Genomic DNA, 25,652 nt, shown 5'->3' on the forward strand with positions numbered 1-25,652 from the left:
AAACATGAACAGACTGCGAGTAACTCGCAATGTTCTGGTTTTATGCGGTTTGCACATAGCCTATTTCACTTTGCTTCTGAGTGAGAAAGGGTTAACAGAATGGCGTTATAAGGAGCGCTTAATATTGGATTGACAGTTTATTCATTTCAAGGAAAAACCAGCGATAAAAGAATTGAAGAGATTTAAAACATGTACAGTTATAACAGAACATGTTAAGATTTTCTGCCATAAAGTTGAGCACAACATGCATGCCTTAATAAAGTAACATTTGTATATGATCTTCACTCTGGGAATATGGGGCTAAATGCATCTGCATAAAGTGTCATTACTGATTAGCCTGTGTAGTACTAACTGGCTAATAGAGATGACGCTTTCCCCCTAAACTGGTTTCAGCATTAAAAAGACACTTACCTTAAACAAAAAATACCATTAATGCAGAGTGTCCCCTGATTAGCCTGTGCAGACAGTATATGCTAATCTGGGCCAACAATTAATGCAACTTCATTAAGGCCAGTTTACCCAGAGCAACACTCACAACGGACATTTAATGAGAGAAGTACACACCAAGAGGCTGTAGAAGAACTCGTGTACGCACAGCCCCAGAATGCACAGTATCAGGTAGGCAGTGTGGTACGCAAACCCAAAGTCTGTGATCACGTGACGCCATGGCTTGTTGAACGTCCCTCGATTACCCATCATGCTTATCAGGAAGATGCCTTTGTTGATCACCTAAAATCGGACAGGGTAAATGTTGAAGAGTTATAGTATAGCAACATCATATTGTTCAAAGCTAAGAGTTTATAAACAATAGTCCCTGATTATATACAGTCCACTCTCGTTATCTCGAAGTCGGCGGGAACAAGAAAAAATATCGAGATAACAAGAGTTCGAGATATCCGATTAGGCGTTTTCAAAGAAAAAATGAGACGAAAATTTACCTTGTTTTTAACATCTTAATACCTGCTAAGTGATCTAACTAAAGCCGTCACCGTGTGGCATAATACTCTCTTCCTTGATATATACGCGTTTTACGAGGCACGATTAATTTTGCTATTTAAATGCTTAAAATGACGTTTTAAGTATTACAGAATTGCATGAACACATGCAGTTATAATTTTTCTTAACTGTTGAGTAAACGACGGTGTATATACGCAAAAATATAACTCAATGCATTTTGGAATGTTGTTTGTAAAAACAATTAGTCTTTCGGCCTTTCGGCAGGCTGTGTATTAATTGTAGTTAATTGATGTTAAAGTGACACTTTAAGTGACAGGCCTTAATCAAGTGTTAATGGCTAACGACATTACACACGTGTGATCATTGATGCAATTAATGGCTCAATTTCCTACCGCACAGTATCGGGAGCAGCCGGCGAAGCGGGACGGTGAAGTATCAAAGGAAAAGTTTCTCACCTGTTGCTGACACTGGAAAAGTTATTCGCACTTCAAGATAAACCACAGTAAATACATGTTAAATCGGGACTCAGGACAAAATTTTATATCGACATATTGAATTATTCGACATAACGAAAATCGAGATAAGCGAAGTTTATTTATATAGATAAAGAAGGAAAAAATGGGACATTGAGCTTACTTCGACATATGGAGAATATCGAGATATCCGATGTCGAGATAACGAGAGTGGACAGTAGATAAATGCAATAAAAACTGATTTTTTTTTATCACTTTTGGGCCGTGATCTGTGAAAAAGGGGTTTAATGCATGTGCAAAAAGTGTCGACCCAAATTAGCCTGTGCATTCCGCACAGGCTAATCAGTGATGACACTTTACAAATATCACATTGAGCATGCAGTATTTTACATCTCACATTTGGCCTGCAGTATCATACATCTCACATTGAGCCCTTAAACAAATCTCAAATTATGCATGCAGTATTATACATCTCACATTGAGCATGCAGTATTATACATTTCACATTAAGCACTCTTAAACATGTCACTTTGAGCACTATTAAACATCTGACATTGACCATGTAGTATTATACATCTCACATTAAGCAATCTTACACATCTCACATGTAGTATTATACATATCACATAGCACACTTTTACACATCTCACATTGAGCATTCCTAGCAGCCAGAGGGTAGGTTCTACTCCCACACTGAAAATCATCCGTAGAATGATGGAACCAATCAGAGTGATGATGCTGGATGGGTTTGCTATGGTGATGACCAGCGCCAGGGAGACCAGGGTCAGAGTCCAAACAAGACCAGACAGGCGCGAGTCCAGCTCTGAAACATGACTCATTTACTGCAATAGTGTGGGTTACCCTGCTATAGTGTGAGTTATAATGCAAAAGTGTGGGTTACACTGCAAAAGTGTTGGTTACACAGCTATAGTGTTGGTAACATCACAGCTGTGGGTTTCATATGCCATCTTACTTCAACTACAAAACTTCGAAATCACACTTACTCTATGCAAACGTTAAAGTTTTGAATGAATGATGTTCCCTTACAAAATCTCATATTTTTACAAGCATAAAACCCGAAGATATAAAACGGATTGTGTGAATGAGTTGATGTATTATAATTCACCCCATTGGTGCAAAAAGGTACCATGTGCCTTCTAATTTCAATATCACATGGTACCTTTTTGCACCAAGGGGGCGATTTATCCATATGTTCATCATCTACAGCAGATGTATTGAGTACTTATAGGTAGCATATAAATAAGGTGATGTGTTACCCTGTCTTGCTGTCCTGGAAGGGGTAGAAAAAGGCCACCAGGAGGTTGAGTAGCACAGCAAAGTTGAAGGCAATGTTTCCCCAGAAGGACATGTGACTGCTGAACCAGGACAGGTACGGGTTGGCTGGAATAGGCATTATAGAATACCTTCAGTTACATTGCAGGTATTGAATATGATTCACAGCACACCTTAAGTAAAATGAGATGCATGAAATAAGATTGATAGAAAAACTACAAAAACATAACTGATACTGAATAGCATTGATAGGTAAACTAAAATAATGTAACAGGTACTGAATCAGATTGATAGCACACCTTGAGTGAAATGACGGGTATGGAATAGGATTGAAAAAACAAGGTATGAACTATGATTGACAATATACCTTTATTAAAAAAAAGCAGGTGAAGAATAGGGATGGATAGAATACCTTCAATTGAACAACAGGTATGGAATATGATTGAAAGTACACCTTCAGTAAATACAGCAGGTAGAACTCCATCTATATGCTTTTATTGATTAAAGCAGTTGAAGTGAAGTAACACCAAATACAACCAACTAACTATTCAGGTTACAAGTCGCAATGTAGAACAAGTGCTGTTAGTAAAACATGCATGCCCCCCATATGGGCTGTCAGTTGTAGTGGCAGCCATTGTGTGAATATGTTTTTTGTTTGTCACTGTGACCTTGACCTTTGATCTAGCGACCTGAAAATCAATAGGGGTCATCTGCCAGTCATGATCAATGTAACTATGAAGTTTCATGATCCTAGGCCTAATTATTCTTGAATTATCATCTGGAATCCATTTTACTGTTTCAAGTCACTGTGACCTAGTGACCTGAAAATTAATAGGGGTCATCTGCCAGTCATGATCAATGAACCTATGAAGTTTCATGATATTAGGTGTAAGCATTCTTGAGTTATCATCCGGAAACCAATTTACCATTTCAAGTCACTGTGACCTTGATCTTTGACCTAGTGACCTGAAAATCAATAGGGGTCATCTGCCAGTCATGATCAATGTTCCTATGAAGTTTCATGATCCTTGGCGTAAGCATTCTGGAGTTATCATCTGGAAACCATTTTACTATTTCGAGTCACTAAGACCTTGACCTTTGACCTAGTGACCTGAAAATCAATAGGGGTCATCTGCCAGTCATGATCAATGTACCTGTGAAGTTTCATGATCCTAGGCCTAAGCATTCTTAAGTTATCGTCCGGAAACCATTTTACTATTTCGAGTCACTGTGACCTTGATCTTTGACCTAGTGACCTGAAAATCAATAGGGGTCATCTGACAGTCATGATCAATGTACCGGTACCTATGAAGATTCATGATGCTAGGCCTAAGCGTTCTCGAGTTATCATCCAGAAACCATCTGGTGGACAGACCGACATGAGCAAAACAATATACCCCCTCTTTTTCGAAGGGGGCTATAATAATAAGAGCACCGCATAACGGGTGCCGTTTTGAATAAATAAAAGCTTTTCAGAATTATTTTTTTTATAAATTTTTGTTAAAGGTCACAGTGACCTTGACCTTTAACCTAGTGACCCAAAGATGGGTGTGGCATGTAGAATTCATCAAGGTGCATCTACATATTAAGTTTCAAAGTTGTAGGTGGAAGGACTTTGACTTTAGAGCCAATGTAAAGGTTTTAGCACGACGCTGACGTCGGACGGCTGACGACACGACGAGCTGGCTATGACAATACCTCGGGTTTTCTCCAAAAAGCCGAGTTAAAAATGATGTAAGTTGTGCAATTACAGGAATTAATGTTTACTATAACATTAAATAGTAAACCAAAGATAAATACAACACTTAATGACTGCCATTTTTAAAATATCAGCATCAAGATTAAATGACCCTATTTTTCTGATAAATAGAAACTTTGTATCATGCTATTAAAAAGCACCATAAAAAGAAAAGGATATTGCCAACTTATTTATTATCATCCACAAATAAAATGATTAAAAATGTACAAATAGTTATTATGTATAATTGCTTTAAATCTAACTAGAGCTTTGTCACAAACGTGACAAATACCCCCACATGCCACATTGACACAAAATATTTTGCATGTCGTCTTCACAAAAAACAGCGGACACCATGCTCAATTTTTAAAACTCACTAAGTGACCCCTTGACCTAGTTTTCGACCGAGAAAGGCCCATGTTCTAACTTGGCCTTAAGATCATCTCCATAAAACTTCTGACCAAGTTGGGTGAAGATCGGATGTAAACTACTTGAATTAGAGAGTGGACACCATGATGAATGTTAAAAAAAGGCACTAAGTGACCCCTGTGACCTAGTTTTAGGCCCAGAATGGCCCATGTTCAAACTCGTTCTAGAGATCATTTAGATAAAACTTGTGACCAAGTTTGGTGAGGATTGGATGAAAACTACTTGAATTAGAGAGCGGACAACATGGTGAGGTTTAAAACGCACTAAGATACCCTGTGACCTAGTTTTTGACTCGGCATGACCCATATAAAAAATTTACCTAGACATCATCTAGATACAACTTCTGACCAAGTTTGGTGAAGATTGGATGAAAACTACTTGAATTAGAGAGCAGAGAAGATTGTGATGTTTAAAACGTACTAAGTGACCCGTGACCTTGTTTTTGACCCGGCATGACCCATATTCAAATTTGCCCTAGACATTATCAAGATACAACTTCTGACCAATTTTGGTGAAGATTGGATAAAAACTGCTTGAATTAGAGAGCGGACAACATGGTGAGGTTTAAAACACACTAAGAGACCCTGTGACCTTGTTTTTGACCCAGCATGGCCCATGTTCGAACTTGACCTACACATCATCTAGTTACAACTTTTGACCCAGTGTGGTGAAGATCGGATTTAAACTACTTGAAATAGAGAGCGGACACCATGCTCAATGTCTAAAACGTATTAAGTGACCTAGTTTTTGACCAGGCAAGGCCAATGTTCGAACTTGGCCTAGACATCATCTAGATACAACTTCTGACCAAGTTTGGTGAAGATCGGATGAAAACTACTTGAATTAGAGAGCGGACAACATGCTGAATGTTTAAAACGCACTAAGTGACCCCGTGACCTAGTTTTTGACCTGGCAAGGCCCATGTTCGAACTTGGCCTTAAGATCATCTAGATACAACTTCTGACCAAGTTTGGTGATGATCGAATGAAAACTAAACTTCGTTTGTGGGGGTATAATTAGAGAGCGGACAACATGCTGAATGTTTAAAACGCACTAAGTGACCCCGTCACCTAGTTTTTGACCCGGCAAGGCCCATGTTTGAACTTGGCCTAGACATCATGTAGATACAACTTCTGACCAAGTTTGGTGAAGATCGGATGAAAACTACTTGAATTAGAGAGCGGACACTTAATATGGACCGACAGACAGACCGACAGACAGACAAGTTCACTCCTCTCCTTTATACCCCCTAAACTTCGTTTGTGGGGGTATAATGAGCTAATTACAGTTGCCTGCTCTATAAGTACCTACCACGTAGGTCTCTCTGCCAGATCATCTCACTGTAGATGTCATCAACACGCTCAAAGAAGTCGGCCACCTTGCTGCCCTGCTCATCCCTCTCTGCTGTGTTGAACACATGTACCTTTGTCTCCTCTGTGAGGAAGCCGCAGATCTCCGGGATTGGAAACACGATCTTCTCCATGGTGCGATCATGACGCACAATCTGAAATATGATCATCAACCAAGCAATGTAAAATGTTCATCAGCCAACCAGTGTTACATGAAAACTTGAGTTATTCTGTTGTCCATATTGACAGTTGGAAAGATTGGCTAAAGTTCTGAAATTATGTGAACACAAATACAGTCTACTCACGTTATCTCGAAGTCTGCGGGAACAAGAAAAATTATCGAGATAACAAGAGTTCGAGATATCCGATTAGGTGTTTGCAAAGAAAAAATGAGACGAAAATGAACCTTGTTTTTAACATCTAAATACCTGCTAAGTGGTCTTACTAAAGCCGTAACCGTGTGGCATAATACTACCTACTACCCTATCTATTACCTTATATATACGCGTTTTTACGAGGCATGATTAAATTTGCTATTTAAATGCTTAAAATGACGTTTTAAGTGTTACAGAATTGCATGAACACATGCGGTAATCATTTTTCTAAACTGTCGAGTAAACATCCGGTTATGTTGCTATTTAAAGTTATGATGCAATTGATGTCCAATCAAGACGAGGGTTTTCCATCTGAACATGCGTAAATCACGTTCCGGAATACTGACCTGTACATTTACATTTTGTAGTTTGAAATGCAAAGTTCCATCGATTGTTAGTACATGTACAGGATAAAATAACAAGAGCTGTCAGAGGACAGCGCGCTTGACTATTCGAGTGCTTGACAGTATAACGTAAGCCATCATGGAGAGGAGGGGGGGGGGGGGGGGGAGGGGGTATAATGTGGGTGTGTGGTCATTTAATAGATGATCTTTCAAAAATAAGGGAACAAAAAATAATTTATTTGTTTTTATTTTGGGGGGGGGGGGGGGGATTCTGGGATGGGGCATCAGGGATGGTTTGGGTGGAGTGCATTGTGGTATGTCAGGTAAGTGTTGTTTTGTCAAAGTATTAATCAAATGTGATCATAAATAAAGAAGTTATTGCAATTTAAGCAAATTTTCAATTATCTAAGTATAAAAAGGGCCATAATTCTGTCAAAATGCTTGATACAGTTGTCTGCTCTTGTTTATAGATTGGGATCATGTTGGTAAAGAAGTATGCAAAATATGAAAGCAATATGTCAAAGGAAATAGAAAATATTTGAGGTGGTACGCAAACTTTAACATAGATTTATCAATAATATGCATATTCTAAGTATAAAAGGGGTAATAGTTCTGTCAAAATGCTTGATACAGTTGTCTGCTCTTGTTTATAGATTGGGGTCATGTTGGTAAAGAAGTATGACAAATATAAAAGCAATATATCAAAGATAATAGGAAATATTTGGGGTAGTACACAAACTTTAACATTTGAACGCTAACGCTAAAGCTAATGGGAACGCCGGGGTGAGTAGGATTTCATATATAACAGTCGAGCTAAAAATGAAAAGCCATTCTGAGTCTTATCTTTATTATCTGTATTAGCATTCCCACCAATTGTCATGCAATAACAGAGCAGCACATAGACACGGGCGATCATTTAAATCCAAAATGTAACCTGCGACAGTTTATATACGAAAAAATATAACTCAATGCATTTTGGAATTTTGTTTGTAAAAACAATTAGTCTTTTGGCCTTTCGACAGGCTATGTATTAGTTGCAGTTTATTGCAGTTAAAATGACAAAGTGGCAGGCCTTACTCACATGTAAATGGCTAATGACATTACACACGTGCGGCAATTAACAGATCAATTATCTACCGCACAGTATCGGGAGCAGCCGGGCGAAGCGAGACAGGAAGTATCAAAGAAAAAATTTCTCACATTTTCCGACACTGGGACAGTTATTAGCACTTCGAGACATAACGAAAATCGAGATATACGATATTTATTAATATAATAGATAAAGAAGGAAAAAAGTTGGAACATTGAGCTGACTTCGACATATGGAGAATATCGAGATATCGGATGTCAAGATAACAAGAGTAGACTGTACTTTCTAGGCCACACACAAATGTGTGTGTTACCCTTCCCAACTGAAATTGCTGCAACTCAATCTTTTTTCAGTATTCCTATATGGTACATTTTCTTAAATATGATTACACTATTTGTTTCTGGGAACATTTTTATTACACCGTAAAGCAATGGTGCAAAAAATTATGTTACCAAGATGGTGGATCAAGCCAGATACTTGGCTGCAAGGGAAAGCATTAAAGACTTAAGCTAATTTTGTTAACAGAAAACATTTGGTTTCCGCACTAATACATAAATCTATTCATTTCAATAGCATGTGATTTATTATTATCAATTTCATTTTTTTTTGAAAACTCAACTCAGCAAATATTCCTGCTAGGTTGGTCATTGTTTTGTTATCAATGCTTGAGTTAAGGAAGTTACTCTGTAAACCAAATGTCTGGTTTTCCACTTAAGTGTAGTTTACCTCTATCTGTGCCTTGTGTTTGGAATAGTTTACCTCTATCTGTGCCATGTGTTTGGCATACCTCTATCTGTGCCGTGCGTTTGGCATACCTCTATCTGTGCCGTGTGTTTGGCATAGAACTCGAGTGCCTGGTCTCCATACAGGTTAGTTTACCTCTGTCTGTGCCCTGTGTTTGGCATACCTCTATCTGTGCCGTGTGTTTGGCATAGCACTCGAGTGCCTGGTCTCCATACAGGTTAGTTTACCTCTATCTGTGCCCTGTGTTTGGCATACCTCAATCTGTGCCGTGCATTTGGCATACCTCTATCTGTGCCGTGTGTTTGGCATAGAACTCGAGTGCCTGGTCTCCATACAGGTCCCCACAGGGCTTCAGTAGGGCAGCCAGGTCCTTGTTGTGCTGGGACAGCTGCAAACAACATGTCTGTCATGTAGATTAAGGTAGCGCACCCGTAACGATTTCCCGCGAATTATTTTACGATCATTGCCATCTTCAATGATCGTTTATTTCCGAGAGATAAATTTTATTTTTTTCAAACTTCGAATTTTGATATATGTTTACGTAATTCCTTTATAACACAGTATTTATACAATAAATATTGACTTTGATCGAAATATCATCTGAAAAATATGACTTGGCGATTTCTTCAAAGATCCCAGAGCCTTTTAACCGTTTACTTATTTATATCTAATTTAAGCTCTTAACAATGTGAAGTTGTCGTGGTCGAGTGGTTAAGGCGATAGACTAGAAATCTTTTGGGATCTTCAGGCCCAGGTTCAAATCCTGCCGACATCGCATACTTTTTGCGGCGCGTTTTATTTCTTTTCTTACATAATTTGATTTAATATAGCATATAAGCTATGTTTATTGTTAAATATGTTGCAATTTTTATGCACATTCTTCAATTTTTTAATTAAAACGTTATGGCTAAATTGGGTGATTTACTGCTGAAAATACGAATCATGCATGTTGCTTTTTTATTTTTATTTCAAAAAGTAAACGGTAAATCTCTCTATTTCTTGGTATTTTTGCTGTATATAGTGTATCTATAAAAACTCAGTTCAAAATATTACTTAAATGATACTATTTTGAATTTTATGACTCTTTGTTTTCAACCAACCCTAATTTCTACTTGGATGAAACCACTTACATTTCATGGCACTCTTCCATAGATAACAAGTTTTTAAAAATAAATGTCTGTAACAGAATACTTATTTCATATTGTTTAAACTTTAAACACCTTTACTGGATCTGTACACACCAACTGCATGCCCATATTTGGAAATCTGGATGAATTATGGAACTTTCATATACCTCAGAGGTGCAAATAAACTGGAGAAAAGCCCAGTGTGGGGGTGGTTTTGAAAAAATCAGTATATTTTTTCAAAAATCATGGAAAGCCTAACTAAAAATTTGCATGTAGTTCAGTGAAACAATGTTGATTAAGAAAATAATACATAGATTATAGTTGGATATGTGCCCATTGCGGATGCGCTACCTTAACATAGAGGTGCATGTAAGTAAAAGCAGTCTGTCATGTACATTAACATAGAGGGGCATGTAAGTAAAGGCAGTCTGTCATGTACATTAACATAGAGGGTCATGTAAGTAAAGGCAGTCTGTCATGTACATTAACATAGAGGGTCATGTAAGTAAAGGCAGTCTGTCATGTACATTAACATAGAGGGGCATGTAAGTAAAGGCAGTCTGTCATGTACATTAACATAGAGGGGCATGTAAGTAAAGGCAGTCTGTCATGTACATTAACATAGAGGGGCATGTAAGTAAAGGCAGTCTGTCATGTACATTAACATAAGAGGGTCATGTAAGTAGAGGCAGTCTGTCATGTACATTAACATAGAGGGTCATGTAAGTAAAGGCAGTCTGTCATGTACATTAACATAGAGGGTCATGTAAGTAAAGGCAGTCTGTCATGTACATTAACATAGAGGGTCATGTAAGTAAAGGCAGTCTGTCATGTACATTAACATAGAGGGGCATGTAAGTAAAGGCAGTCTGTCATGTACATAAACATAGAGGGGCATGTAAGTAGAGGCAGTCTGTCATGTACATTAACATAGAGGGTCATGTAAGTAAAGGCAGTCTGTCATGTACATTAACATAGAGGGTCATGTAAGTAGAGGCAGTCTGTCATGTACATTAACATAGAGGGTCATGTAAGTAAAGGCAGTCTGTCATGTACATTAACATAGAGGGTCATGTAAGTAGAGGCAGTCTGTCATGTACATTAACATAGAGGGGCATGTAAGTAGAGGCAGTCTGTCATGTACATTAACATAGAGGGTCATGTAAGTAGAGGCAGTCTGTCATGTACATTAACATAGAGGGGCATGTAAGTAAAGGCAGTCTGTCATGTACATTAACATAGAGGGTCATGTAAGTAGAGGCAGTCTGTCATGTACATTAACATAGAGGGGCATGTAAGTAGAGGCAGTCTGTCATGTACATTAACATAGAGGGGCATGTAAGTAAAGGCAGTCTGTCATGTACATTAACATAGAGGGGCATGTAAGTAGAGGCAGTCTGTCATGTACATTAACATAGAGGGGCATGTAAGTAGAGGCAATGTATTCATATGGGCCCCACTCTGGAAAAATGGGGCTTAATACCTTTGTTTAAAATGTCTTCTCAGATTAGCCTGTGCTGACCACACAGTCTTATCAGGGGCAACACTTTCTGCTTTAATGGTTATATCTGTTTAAAGTAAGTCCTTAGGAAGAATTGGGTTAAGGTTTAATGTGTTTTCCCTGATTAGCCTGTGCTGACTGCACAGGCTAATCTGGGCAAAAACTTTACGTACATGCATTAAGCCCATTTGTCCCAGATTCTTTTTTTCCATAGGACAAATAAATGGAACAGTTGATGTACTACTGGTTGTACAATACATTCCACTTAATGCAACAACATATAATTATATAATTTTGTAAAAAAAAGCTTTTATAACATCAAATCTTTTGTATCTATTAGAATTGTAAACAAGGGAATAAATTGTCACAAAACCAGGTTTTTTCAATTCGAAAAAAAAGTCTGATAAAGAAAGACAATTCAAAATGTGCATTGTTACCCCCCTTGTGTCAAATTCAATCTATTACTACTTGTGGCGAACTTAATTTCAATTTGAAAGAAGTCTGATAAAGGGAGACAATACAAAATGTGCATTGCTACTGATTGTTCATAGTTACCCCCCTTGTTTCAAATTCAATCTATTTTTAGTCGTGCCGACCTTGACCTTGGAGATATCGAGGAAATTCTTACGGGCGACACACCGTCCCATAATGGAGAACAAATGTGCCAAATGATTTTAAAATCTCACAATAAATGACATAGTTATGGCCCAGACAAGCTTGTTCCACCCGCCTGCCGACATTCGCCAATCTAATAACCAGTTTTTTCCTTTGGAAAACCTGGTTAAAAATCTGATAAGAAAGTTATCAGATGTAGATGTATAAACCACTTAAGCTGATAATCTACATGGATACTCATCATATAAGCATCCTTCTGGAAAAACAGGATTAAATGCATGTGTGGAAAGTGTTGTCCCTAATAAGCCGTGGACTCCGCAGAGGCTAATAAGAGACAACACTTTCAGTCTTGACTGGATTTTTGTTCAGAAGAGACTCCATTAAAACATAAAATTTGATTGCTATTTCTTAAGTAGGTTTAAAGTATATGATATGAAAACAAGCTGAAAATGTTCATACCTGTTTGGCGAGGATGAAGATGTTGTGACCAACTGCCTTAGGCGAGGCTTCCTTATCCTCGTCCTCCTCATCCACTGCGTCCTCTGACTGGAAGGCCCCCTTGGCCACATCCACCTGACACAGAGGTTACAAAGACATCAGTCATATGACACAGAGGTTACAAACCACTCAGTCACATGAAACAGAGGCTACAAAAAACACTCAGGCACGTGACCCAGAGGTTACAAAGCACTCAGTCAAATGACACAGAGGTAACAAAGCACTCAGTCACATGACACAGAGGTAACAAAGCACTCAGACACATCAAACAGGTTATTAGCACTCTGGCACATGACACATAGGCTACAAGCACTCAGTCACATGATACAGAGGTTACAAGCACCTCCACATACAGTAGTTACAAAGCACTCAGTCACATGACACAGAAGAAACAATCACTCAATCAAATGACATAGAGGTTACAAAGCACTAAGTCATATGACACAGAGGTAACAAAGCACTCAGTCATATGACACAGAAGTTACAAAACACTCAGTCACATGAAACAGAGGATAAAAGGCACTCAGTCACATGACATAGAGGGTAAAACGCACTCAGTCACATGACATAGAGGTATCAAAGCACTCAATCATATGAGATAGAGGTTACAAAGCACTAAGTCATATGACACAGAGGTAACAAAGCACTCAGTCATATGACATAGAGGTTACAAAACACTCAGTCACATGACACAGAGGTTTCAAGCACCCAATCACATGATACAGTGGTTACAAAGAACTTAGTCACATGCCACAAAGTACAAAGCACTCAGTCACAAGAAACAGAGGTAACAAGGCACTCAGTCACATGCCACAGAGGTTACAAATCACTCAGTTACATGAAACAGAGGTTACAAGTCACTCAGTCACATGACACATAGGTTGCAAAGCACTCAGTAACATGAAACATAAGTGTCAAGCAATCAGTCACATGACACAGAGGTTACAAAGCACTCAGTCACATGACACAGAGGTAACAAAGCACTCAATCACATGACACTGAGGTAACAAAGCACTCAGTCACATGACACAGAGGTAACAAGGCACTCAGTCACATTACACAGAGGGTATAAAGACCTCAGTCATATGACACAGAGATTACAAGGCACTCAGTCATATAACACAGAGGTAACAAAGCACTCAGTCACATGACACAGAGGGTATAAAGCACCCAGTAATACAGGCAGTTGTTATGTCAATGAGCCTTAATATGTGGAAATGGGGCTTAATGCATGGGCAAAAAGTGTCAACCCAGATTAGCGGGTGCAGTCTGCACAGTCTTATCAGGAAAACACTTGCTGCTTTTATGGTAATTTTTGTTTAAACAGGATTTTTGCAAACCAGAGACTTTCTTTTAACGAAAAATACCATAAAAGCAGAAAGTGTAATCCCTGATAAGCGTGTCGTCTCTGATAAGTCTGTCTGTTAGCCATACTGCACAAGCTAATCTTGGATGACACTTACCCACATTATCAAACCAAAATTAAACAAAAAGTAATATGAACAAAATTCCAATGTGATTGATTAATAATTAAAGTTGAGAATGTAACCACTACTGACACAGTGCCTTAATCTGACATACATGGATGTAGTAAACTGATCAGCACAACACTTCAAATAAATCCAGTTCAGTTGAGTGTGCATTTGCTGATATTTCATTATGAACTACATATCTATGCAACATAAAATTGGACATTCATAACAAATGGTAAATGAAAAACAATCAAACAAACAGACTAATGAAAACTAATTTCTAACCACTTATACCAAATTCTCTAAAATGTGTTTAAAATTGAGAAAAAGAATCTTCGCTTAGTTCCTTAAAAAAACTGAGCTAATTCTTCGATTCTTTGATTGGACCTATCAAGATATACATGTATTACATAATATTGGACCATGATTCTTGGTTCTTTGATTGGACCTATCAAGATATACATGTATACATAATATTGGACCATGATTCTTGGTTCCTTGATTGGACCTATCAAGATATACATGTATACATAATATTGGACCATGATTCTTGGTTCCTTGATTACATGTATCAAGATGCAGTCACTAAAGGAGCGTGATTGTTGGTGCACATGTTGTTACAAAACTTACGAGCTGCTGTGGACTCATGCTGACCAGGATTCTCTCTGCATTCTCGCTGTCATGACGACTCTCCATTATTGCAAGAAGCAACTTGGAGGCATTGTTCTAAAAAACATATTACATAATTATAAAATATTATTCAATAATAATTGTGAAAAGTTCAATGAAAAGATTGCTCCTAATATTAATATATAACATAGTTAAATTGACAATTTATGATCTGAGAAACTTGACCCTAGTTAGCCTAACATGCTTTGAGCTCACAAAATAAAATCCATAATGCATTATGCTTGTTAAATTAGAAGGGATGGCAAAATTATTCGAATATTCAATTAAATGGTCAGTATTCGAATAACAGAATTGATATTCACATATTCGCTTTTTTTTCCTAACGTAATTGCCCTAATATTTAATGACCTGCGAGCTGCTTACTTATTGGCGCCCGAAATCACTTGGGAGTAACATATTTGATGCGACGTTCTTAGTGTCAAACTGACCGAACTGTCGTTTGTCAATGGGGTGCCAATTAACAGCTTCAATTGACTAGCAAATAACAATTAAGTTCATGTGATCACAGCATGAACAGCCATTAAAATGTGTGAATTACTCAAATTGGGCAATGCAATATACACACTCTAAGAAAGGGCCCAAACTGTCGTTTGTCAATTAGGTGCAAATTAAGGGCTTCAATTGAATGGCAAATAATAATTAAGTTTCTGTGATAAGTTTGAAAAGACATTAAAATATATGAATTACTCAAATTTAACAAATGATATAATTAAATTAAAAAACTTCAGAACAATTATTTGTGATAAGGGATCATTATTTAAATCTAAAAGCGATACTATTATTCGATAGCAACGTAAATAAACGGCCTCGTATTTAGCAAACTGATATAACAGTTTCACTCTTTTCTGATATATTGCGCCTAAATAGGCTTTTTCAAAGTTGGTTTTACAATTAAGCTACATTTTCTTTCTATTTCTCAACACAACAATTGTATAATTCAATTGTATTTATGTGACAATTTATATTTAATATCCCTATTGGATACGAAGCTGAGTAAAAGAAGTGAAATCTATCCAGCCGTTTTATATGAATATTTGAATACCGATATAGGTATTCGATGCCATCCCTATTAATTAGCCACATAATGGCAGGTTCACGTGTATGGTACAAATAAAAAGACTATTTACAATAAAAATAATGTTTTGATATATGAAACATGTATGGTCCATGTTTGTAAATTAATCCCCCGTTTAATTTCCATTCCAAACTTATTAGGATCTCATTGCTTCAAAATATCTTAAAATAGCAAAGAAAACAAACAAACAAGGCCCTGATTTCTCAACAAATCTCTTTCAAACAGGATTAGCTTAAGCTCTTAAGCTCAATTTTTTCAAAAGGTAATAAAGTGAACAAATATTTTACATTAAAAATGTATAGTGTTAAACAAAAAATCTTTGGGAAAGATTAAGAACTAGAGATGTGTTCCTCAGAAACACAATGCCCCCTTTTGCGCGGCTTTGAAATTAAAATATTTTTTTTTACCTTTGACCTTGAAGGATGACCTTGACCTTGAAATTCCACCACTCAAAATGTGCAGCTCCATGAGAACGCCGCTTTGAAATTATTTTGTTTGACCTTTGACCTTGAAGGATGACCTTGACCTTGAACTTTCACCACTCACAATGTGCAGCTTCGTGAGAACGCTGCTTTGAATATTTTTTTTTTTTTACCTTTGATCTTGAAGGATGACCTTGACCTTGAACTTCCACCACTCAAAATGAGCAGCTTCATGATATACACATGCATGCCAAATATCAAGTTGCTATCTTCAATATTGAAAAAGTTAATGTTAATGTCAATGTTAAGGTTTTCAGTCAGACAGACACCATATATTTGACATTTGACCTTGAAGAATGACCTTTACCTTCACCTTTCACCACTCAAAAAGTTGAGCTCCATGAGATACACATGCATGCCAAATATCAAGTTGCTATCTTCAATAGTAAAAAATTTATGGCCAATGTTAAAGTTTTTGGACGGACGGACAGACGCCACATATTAGACATTTGACCTTGAAGGATGACCTTAACCTTCACCTATCACCACTCAAAATGTGCAGCTCCGTAAGATGCACATGCATGCCAAATATCAAGTTGCTATCTTCAATATTGAACAAGTTATGGCCAATGTTAAAGTATTCGGATGGACAAACGCCATATATTTGACATTTGACCTTGAAGGATGACCTTGACCTTCACCTTTCACCACTCAAAATGTTCAGCTCCATGAGATACACATGCATGCCAAATATCAAGTTGCTATCTTCAATAGTGAAAAATTTATGGCCAATGTTTAAGTTTTTGGACTGACGGACAGACGCCATATATTAGACATTTGACCTTGAAGGATGCCCTTGACCTTGACCTTTCACCACTCAAACTGTGCAGCTCCGTGAGATGCACATGCATGCCAAATATCAAGTTTCTATCTTCAATAATGCAAAAGTTATGGCCAACGTTAAAGTTTTTTTTAGGACGGACGGACAGACTGACATACACACATATTGACATACACACATACTGACATACACACATACTGCCATACTGACTGACGGACAGTTAAACTGCTAAATGCCACCCTACCGGGGGCGTAAAAACCATAAACTTAAATTTAGTAAAACCACTCCATAATTTAAGCGACTTCTGCCAGTTTTTCTTAAAACTGAGTGTAGCCTTTCCTGCTCAAAAGAAAAGTAGAAATGTCTTGCAGGCTTTTATGATATTTGCAGCTCATTCGTATTTTAGGATTAGAAATGAGGCCTTTAAAACTTAAATCTAGTATGAAATGTCTTTATTTAACAAGAGCACCGCATAGCAGATGCCAACGCTCGGCTGCAGGTGCAGTTTTGAACAAGAGCACCGCATAACGGGTGCCACGCTCGGCTGCAAAAGCTTGTCAGAATGTTTTTGTTTGTTTTTTAAGAGGTCACAGTGACCTTGACCTTTGACACAATGCCCCCTACTGCGCCGCATTGAAATAAAATTTCTATTTATCATTTGGCAGGTATAGAAATCATCTTCCTTTAAAGGTTATTACTTCCCTTGAATTTTGACCAATCCAACCGGGGGGGCCTGTGGTTTAAAAGAGATCATAGCCAGAGTTGATCATGTATCTATGGACATAAGTCCACAGGTATGTAATAAACATCAAAGAAATTATAATTATATCATTTTTAACTTTGACAAATCAATCATTTGGGTTATAAATAATCAAAATAATAAATCTGTACAGTAACTGTGAAAAGAACTTCAATTCTTGGTAAGGAAATATATAATATGAGATTTATAATTATATAAATTACTACCCTTGAAAATAATTGTCTGTAACAAATCTCTATTTTTAGAAGCAAATAATTAAAAGCCACTACCGTGACTGTAGATTCACCACTCAAAATGAGCAGCTCCATGAGATACACATGCATGCCAAATATATGAAGTGGCTATGTTCAATATTGAATAATTTTCTCCCTTTTTAAAGCTTATTACTTCCCTTAAATCTGTATTTTTAACCGTAGACCGTAAAGGATGACCTTGACCTTTTACCACAATGTGTTTGTCAGAAACACAATGCCGCCTACTGCGCCGCTTTGATTTATTTAACAAAAATATATACGTGGGCAGGTCAGATAACTATGTCCATTTAAAGCTTATTACTTCCCTTGACTTTGTTTTTTGAACCCTAGACCTTGAAGGATGATGTTCACCTTGAAATTTTACCACTCAAAATGTGCACCTCCATGAGATACATATGCATGCCAAATATCAAGGTGCTATCTTCAATATTTAAAAAGTTATGGCCAATGTTAAGGTTTTAACACGACGCCTATGGCGGACGACGAGCTGTCTATGACAATAGCTCAGGTTTTCTCCGAAAACAGCCTCGCTAATAAATGAAAGCTTGTCAGAAGAATATTAGAGGTCACAGGGACCTTTGACCTAGTGACCCAAAAATGGGTGTTGCTTGTAGAACTCATCAAGGTGCAGCTACATATGAAGTTTCAATGTTGTAGGTGGAAGCACTTCGATTTTAGAGCCAATGTTAAGGTTTTTGCACGACGCGGACGGCGGACGAGCTGGCTTTGACAAAACCTAGGGTTTTCTCAGAAAACAGCCGAGCTAAAAATGATTTTCTAATGGACTACAAATGCTTCAAAATGGATATCTGAGTGTTATAACGGACTTACAAATGTTTGAGATATTGGTGTGCGATCCATGTTTGAGACATTGGTGCGTGTTCATGTGTGAGACATTGGTGCGTGTTCATGTTTGACACATTGGTTAGTGTTAATGTATGACACATTGGTGTGGGTTCATTTGACTGCATGCTTACCTTGAGCTCCAGCACAAGATCCATGCTGATCTCACTGAGTACCAGGGCTATGATAATGTCGATACCGTTACTCTCGTGCATGGCAATTGCATTCTGAAACATTTACATACAACAATACGATATACTGCAGTGCTATTTGCAACCTGGTCGTTTAAGCTGAGTCAGTGCTCCATGGGATAAAAAAATCTTCAAGAGGCTCTCTTAAATCAATTTTAGTTTTAGTTTAGACCTAATAATTTTAGCTTGATTGCATTAAGTATAAGTAAGGCTTTCAGAAACACACTAGAGTCTATTTCCTTTGTAGAACTTATACTTGGTGTCTTTTGGGAGATCAAAAGAATGCTCCAACAGCAGGGATTGAAACCCTGACCTTGCAGTTGCTAGGCAGACACCATCGACTACCCTACAGCTGTACTGACCTGGTTCTCATGACACTGGACCCTGGCAGTACTCTGTGAGGGTGGCCAAGGGTCTGGTTGATGAGGTCCACGTTGGACTCGTTGATGTAGAGGCCCAGGAGTCCCAGCTTGCCCGTGGTGCTGCCACAGATACAGTCCAGGAACTGCAGGGTCTGGGTGACCAGGTTGTACTTGGTCTTGTTCTCAGGCTGCTCCCTCAGGTAGTTCTACAATACACCAGGTACACTTACCATAATGGATTGCTTTATAGGCCTTGCTCTTAAAAACAGGGGCTAAAAGCCGGTGTTGTCCCAGATAAATGTTGTCCCAGATAAGTACTTTTACAATACAGCACATACACATCTAGCAATTGATTGCTGTAAAAGCCTTACAATACAGCACATACACATCTAGCAATTGATTGCTGTAAAAGCCTCATTCTGGAAAAAAACAGGGATTAAGGCATGGTCCTAAAGTGTCATCGCAGGTTAGCCTGTGCAGTGTGCACAGGTTAATCAGGCACAACACTTTACGCCTAACCTGAATTTATGATAAGAGACTTTGTTTTAAACACACAAATAAAACAAGAGGGCCATGATGGCCCTAAATCGCTCACCTGACTAACCTTGCTACATCAACTTAAATTCTATCAGACCCATATACAATCCCAAGCCAGATTTCATTTATTAATACATTCTGACAAAATTTCATTAAGAATGATGAAAACTGTGACCTCTTTCATCTACACAAGGTTTTACTAGAATTGGCCCAGTGGCCTTATTTTTCACCGCAGATGACCCATATACGATCAAAAATCAAATATTATCAAGATAAACATTCTGACCATATTTCATTAAGATCAGATGAAAACTATGACCTCTATTGTCTACACCAGGTTTTTCTATGATTTAACCTAGTGACCTAGTTTTTGACCCCAGATGACTCAAATACAATCCCAACCCAGATTTCATCAAGATTAACATTCTGGCCAAATTTATTAAGTTTGGTTGAAAACTGTTAACTCTACTGTCTACAAAAGTTGTTTTTTTAACTTTGACCTAGTGACCTAGTTTTTGACCCTAAATGACCCAAATTCAATCCCAACCCAGATTTCAACAAGATAAACATTCTGACCATATTTCATTAAAATCTGATGAAAACTGTGACCTCTATTGTCTACACAAGGTTTTTCTATGATTTGACCTAGTGACCTAGTTTCTGACCCCAGATGACCCAAATACAATACCAACCCAGATTACATCAAGATAAACATTCTGACCAAATTTCATAAAGATTGGATGAAAACTGAGACCTCTATAGTCTACACAAGGTTTATATTATTTGACCTAGTGACCTAGTTTTTTACCCCAGATTAAACCAAATACAATCCTAACCCAGATTTCATGAAGATAAACATTCTGACCAAATTTCATAAAGATTGGATGAAAACTGTGACCTCTATTGTCTACACAAGGATTTTCTATTATTTGACCTAGTGACCTAGTTTTTGACCCTAGATGACCGAAATACAATACCAACCCAGATTTCATCAAGATAACCATTCTGACAAAATTTCATAAAGATTGGATGAAAACTGTGACCTCTTCTGTCTACACAAACAAATTGTTGACGGACGCACACATGCATGCACACACAACGGATGCTGGACATCACACGGACACATAAGCTCACCATGTCACATCGTGACAATTGAACTAAAAAGTGGAAAGTGTTGTTTCTGATTTGCACATGCTAATCTAGGCTGTTATTTTACTCACATGCAATGAGACCAGTTTCTCATGAGTGGGCTCATACGTACACATCCAGCAATTAAAGTGCTATATTAGAGGGTTACATAATGTGAGATCAAAAATAATAGACACGATTGATTTTTACACAGAACATAAACTATCAATCAATACAACATTCATTTACAAACTTAAACACATTAAACACTTACAGAAACACACCTGTGCATTGTACTCAACAAGCATATTACAATCAGGCTGGAATTTATTAAGACAAATGTTGAACTATGTCTCCACTGTGAAAAGGCAAAAACTTTTAGCCCACCATTTACAAAAGGCTAACAGATGGGAATAATGGCAACTCAACAGTTCCCAGGTGGGATTGGTGGTATCTACAAGGCTGCCAGATGGGAATAATGGCAACTCAACATTTCCCAGGTGCGATTGGTGGTATCTACAAGGCTGACAGATGGGATAAAAGGCAACTCAACAGTTCCCAGGTGGGATTGGTGGTATCTACAAGGCTGACAGATGAGAATACCGGCAACTCAACAGTTCCCAGGTGGGATTGGTGATATCTACAAGGCTGCCAGATGGGATTAATGGCAACTCAACAGTTCCCAGGTGGGATTGGTGAAAACAACAAGGTTTCCAGATGGGTATAATGGCAACTCAACAGTTCCCAGGTGGGATTGGTGGTATCAACAAGGCTGCCAGATGGGAATAATGGCAAATCAACAGTTCCCAGGTGCGATTGATGGTATCTACAAGGCTGACAGATGGGATAAAAGGCAACTCAACAGTTCCCAGGTGGGATTGGTGGTATCTACAAGGCTGACAGATGAGAAAACCGGCAACTCAACAGTTCCCATGTGGGATTGGTGATATCTACAAGGCTGCCAGATGGGATTAATGGCAACTCAACAGTTCCCAGGTGGGATTGGTGAAAACAACAAGGTTTCCAGATGGGAATAATGGCAACTCAACAGTTCCCAGGTGGGATTGGTGGTATCTACAAGGCTGCCAGATGGGAATAATGGCAACTCAACAATTCCCAGGTGGGATTGATGATTTCTAAAAGGCTGACACATACCTGCAGATCCCTGTTGCCAGGTGGGATTGGTGGTTTCTACAATGCTGACACGTACCTGAAAATCACTGTTGTAGTTTCTACAATGCTGACACGTACCTGCAGATCCCTGTTGTGGTTTCTACAAGGCTGACACGTACCTGCAGATCCCTGTTGTAGTTTCTACAAGGCTGATATGTACCTGCAGATCCCTGTTGTAGTTTCTACAAGGCTGACACTTACCTGCAGATCCCTGTTGACAGGTGGGATTGGTGGTTTCTACAATGCTGACACGTACTTGCAGATCCCTGTTGTAGTTTCCACAAGGCTGACAAGTACCTGCAGATCTCTGTTGTAGTTTCTACAAGGCTGACAAGTACCTGCAGATCCCTGTTGTAGTTTCTACAAGGCTGACAAGTACCTTTCAGATCGCTGTTGTAGTTTCTACAAGGCTGACACGTACCTGCAGATCCCTGTTGTAGTTTCTACAAGGCTGACATGTACCTGCAGATCCCTGTTGTAGTTTCTACAAGGCTGACACTTACCTGCAGATCCCTGTTGCCAGGTGGGATTGGTGGTTTCTACAATGCTGACACGTACTTGCAGATCCCTGTTGTAGTTTCTACAAGGCTGACAAGTACCTGCAGATCCCTGTTGTAGTTTCTACAAGGCTGACAAGTACCTGCAGATCCCTGTTGTAGTTTCTACAAGGCTGACACGTACCTGCAGATCCCTGTTGTAGTTTCTACAAGGCTGACACGTACCTGCAGATCCCTGTTGTAGTTTCTACAAGGCTGACAAGTACCTGCAGATCCCTGTTGGGGTTTCTACAAGGCTGACACGTACCTGCAGATCCCTGTTGTAGTTTCTACAAGGCTGACATGTACCTGCAGATCCCTGTTGTAGTTTCTACAAGGCTGACACTTACCTGCAGATCCCTGTTGCCAGGTGGGATTGGTGGTTTCTTCAATGCTGACACGTACTTGCAGATCCCTGTTGTAGTTTCTACAAGGCTGACAAGTACCTGCAGATCCCTGTTGTAGTTTCTACAAGGCTGACAAGTACCTGCAGATCCCTGTTGTAGTTTCTACAAGGCTGACAAGTACCTGCAGATCCCTGTTGTAGTTTCTACAAGGCTGACACGTACCTGCAGATCCCTGTTGTAGTTTCTACAAGGCTGACACGTACCTGCAGATCCCTGTTGTGGTTTTCACAAAGCAGCTGCAAGAAGCGCAGTATAGGCTGCATGATGTCCAGCTGTGGAGGCAGCCTCTTCTCATCTTTCTCTCGCACCATGCGGTCAGTTAGCGCATCCTCCAGGGACAGTATACCCGACCCAGCCCCGCCCTCTAGGTCCTCTACCCCGCGGAACTGCTGAGTGGGCTCCTCTACTGGGGCGTGGTCTAATGTAAGGGGAAGATTGCATTAAAGTGACATAAATAGATAAACAGTTAAAAACAAATTCTTAGGTTTGAATGAATGAAATGCACCAAGACTCAAGGAAAATGCTTCGATAAATGAAATTCACCGAGACTCAAGTAAAATGCTTCAATAAATTAAATTTAATGAGACTTAATGAAAATGCTTCAATAAATGAAATTTAATGAGACTTAATGAAAATGCTTCAATAAATGAAATTTAAGGAGACTAAATGAAAATGCTTCAATAAATGAAATTTAATAAGACTTAATGAAAATTCTTCAATAAATGAAATTTAACAAGACTAAATTAAAATGCTTCAAGGAAAGAATTTCACCGAGACTCAAGGAAAATGCTTCAAGGAATGAAATTTTAACGAGACACAAGGAAAATGCTTCAAGGAATGAAATTTAACGATACTCAAGGAAAATGCGTCATTTAATGAAATTCTCCGAGACTCAAGGAAAATGCTTCAATGAATGACATTCACCAAATGAAAATGCTTCATTGAATGATATAAACCCAAACTCAAGGAAAAGGCTTCAATGAATGAAATACACCCAAACTCAACGAAAATGCTTCAATTAATGAAATTCACCAAGACTCAAGGAAAATTTGTCATTAGCTACCATGGGGTCTGCCGCCCAGACCAAGATGGTGGGACTTGTCGTCTGCTTTCTTCTCCAGGAGGACCTCGGCTGTGCTCACCATGATGGTGTTCTTGATTTCAGACTGCGACTCAAACATGTACTGGTAGAACACACGGAAGAACTGCTCAGAGTTCTGGTCTTTCTGCAGTCTGGACAACAGGGAATGCTGCAACAAAGAACATGTTCTGGTAAAACACATGGAAGAATACCAAAGATTAGGGTCTCCCTGTTAAATACGGCCTATGACTTTGAACCAGGTCTTATGTTCTTCATAAGCCAAGGACTTTCATAATAATTATGCAATTTTACCCAAATTTTAAGTAACATTAGTCAATTTATCAGTTTTGTTGATGTATAGTTTTCTAAAAAAAGTGATGCTATTCCATTTACCCAAATAATGAAAACATTCCAGTATTAAATTGTATACAAGTCGAAAAACAACATTAACATGCAAATTCATAATGCAAATCTTTATGTTTAAAGATCACATTTTAGGCACAGCAATCTTTTCTCTATTGGAAAATGTGCGGTATTGGAACAAAATTGCTTTACTACACCTGTATGACCGTATTTCCCCCCTCCAGCAAGGCAATACCCCACTACCTGTATGACGGTATTTCCCCCCTCCAGCGAGGCTATGCCCCCCCTACCTGTATGACCGTATTTCCCCCCTACAGCAAGGCTATGCCCCCCTTACCTGTATGACCGTATTTCCCATCTCCAGCAAGGCCCCCTACCTGTATGACTGTATTTCCCCCCTCCAACAAGACAATGCCCCCCTACCTGTATGACAGTATTTCCCCCCTCCAGCAAGGCTATGTCCCCCTACCTGTATGACCGTATTTCCCCCCTCCAGCAAGGCTATGCCCCCCTACCTGTATGACCGTATTTCCCCCCTCCAGCAAGGCCCCCTACCTGTATGACTGTATTTCCCCCCTTCAGCAAGGCAATGCCCCCCTACCTGTATGACGGTATTTCCCCCCTCCAGCAAGGCTATGCCCAGCTCTAGGGTCTTTCTGAAGATCTTGTAGTTGGTGTTCTTGATGATGAGATCCACTATGAGGTCAGACGCCCCTGCCTGGTCCAGGTGGCACTGAAATGTACATGAGGGACTGTCACATCATAAGTGCCGACAAAACAAATGCATTATGGGAAAACTGTGCTTCATGCATGTGCACAAAATAATCTCAGATTAGTCTGTGCAGTCCGCACAGGCTCATCAGGGATGACACTATCTACTTTTATGGATTTTTTGTCTCTACTTAAAAAAATTCTGCACAGAGGGAAAGGTTGTCCACACTGCACAAGCTAATCTGGGATAACACTTTGGGAACACGCCTTAAGC

At 38.8% G+C, this 25,652-nt stretch overlaps 1 protein-coding gene across 1 annotated transcript in view; it reads right to left on the reverse strand.

Annotated features, from left to right (window-relative positions):
• The window catches only part of LOC127861130 (inositol 1,4,5-trisphosphate receptor type 1-like), a 169,175-nt gene that overhangs the window by 8,652 nt on the left and 134,871 nt on the right, over positions 1-25,652 (reverse strand). The window contains 14 exon segments of the mRNA XM_052399507.1: positions 565-729; positions 2,081-2,253; positions 2,709-2,831; positions 6,202-6,394; positions 9,075-9,179; positions 12,494-12,607; positions 14,635-14,730; positions 19,024-19,116; positions 19,443-19,457; positions 19,459-19,491; positions 19,493-19,648; positions 23,427-23,641; positions 24,287-24,473; positions 25,269-25,400. Of these exon segments, the coding sequence (XP_052255467.1) occupies positions 565-729; positions 2,081-2,253; positions 2,709-2,831; positions 6,202-6,394; positions 9,075-9,179; positions 12,494-12,607; positions 14,635-14,730; positions 19,024-19,116; positions 19,443-19,457; positions 19,459-19,491; positions 19,493-19,648; positions 23,427-23,641; positions 24,287-24,473; positions 25,269-25,400 (1,800 nt within the window).

This window comes from Dreissena polymorpha, chromosome 1, assembly GCF_020536995.1.
Source record: "Dreissena polymorpha isolate Duluth1 chromosome 1, UMN_Dpol_1.0, whole genome shotgun sequence".
Lineage (NCBI taxonomy): Eukaryota > Metazoa > Mollusca > Bivalvia > Myida > Dreissenidae > Dreissena > Dreissena polymorpha.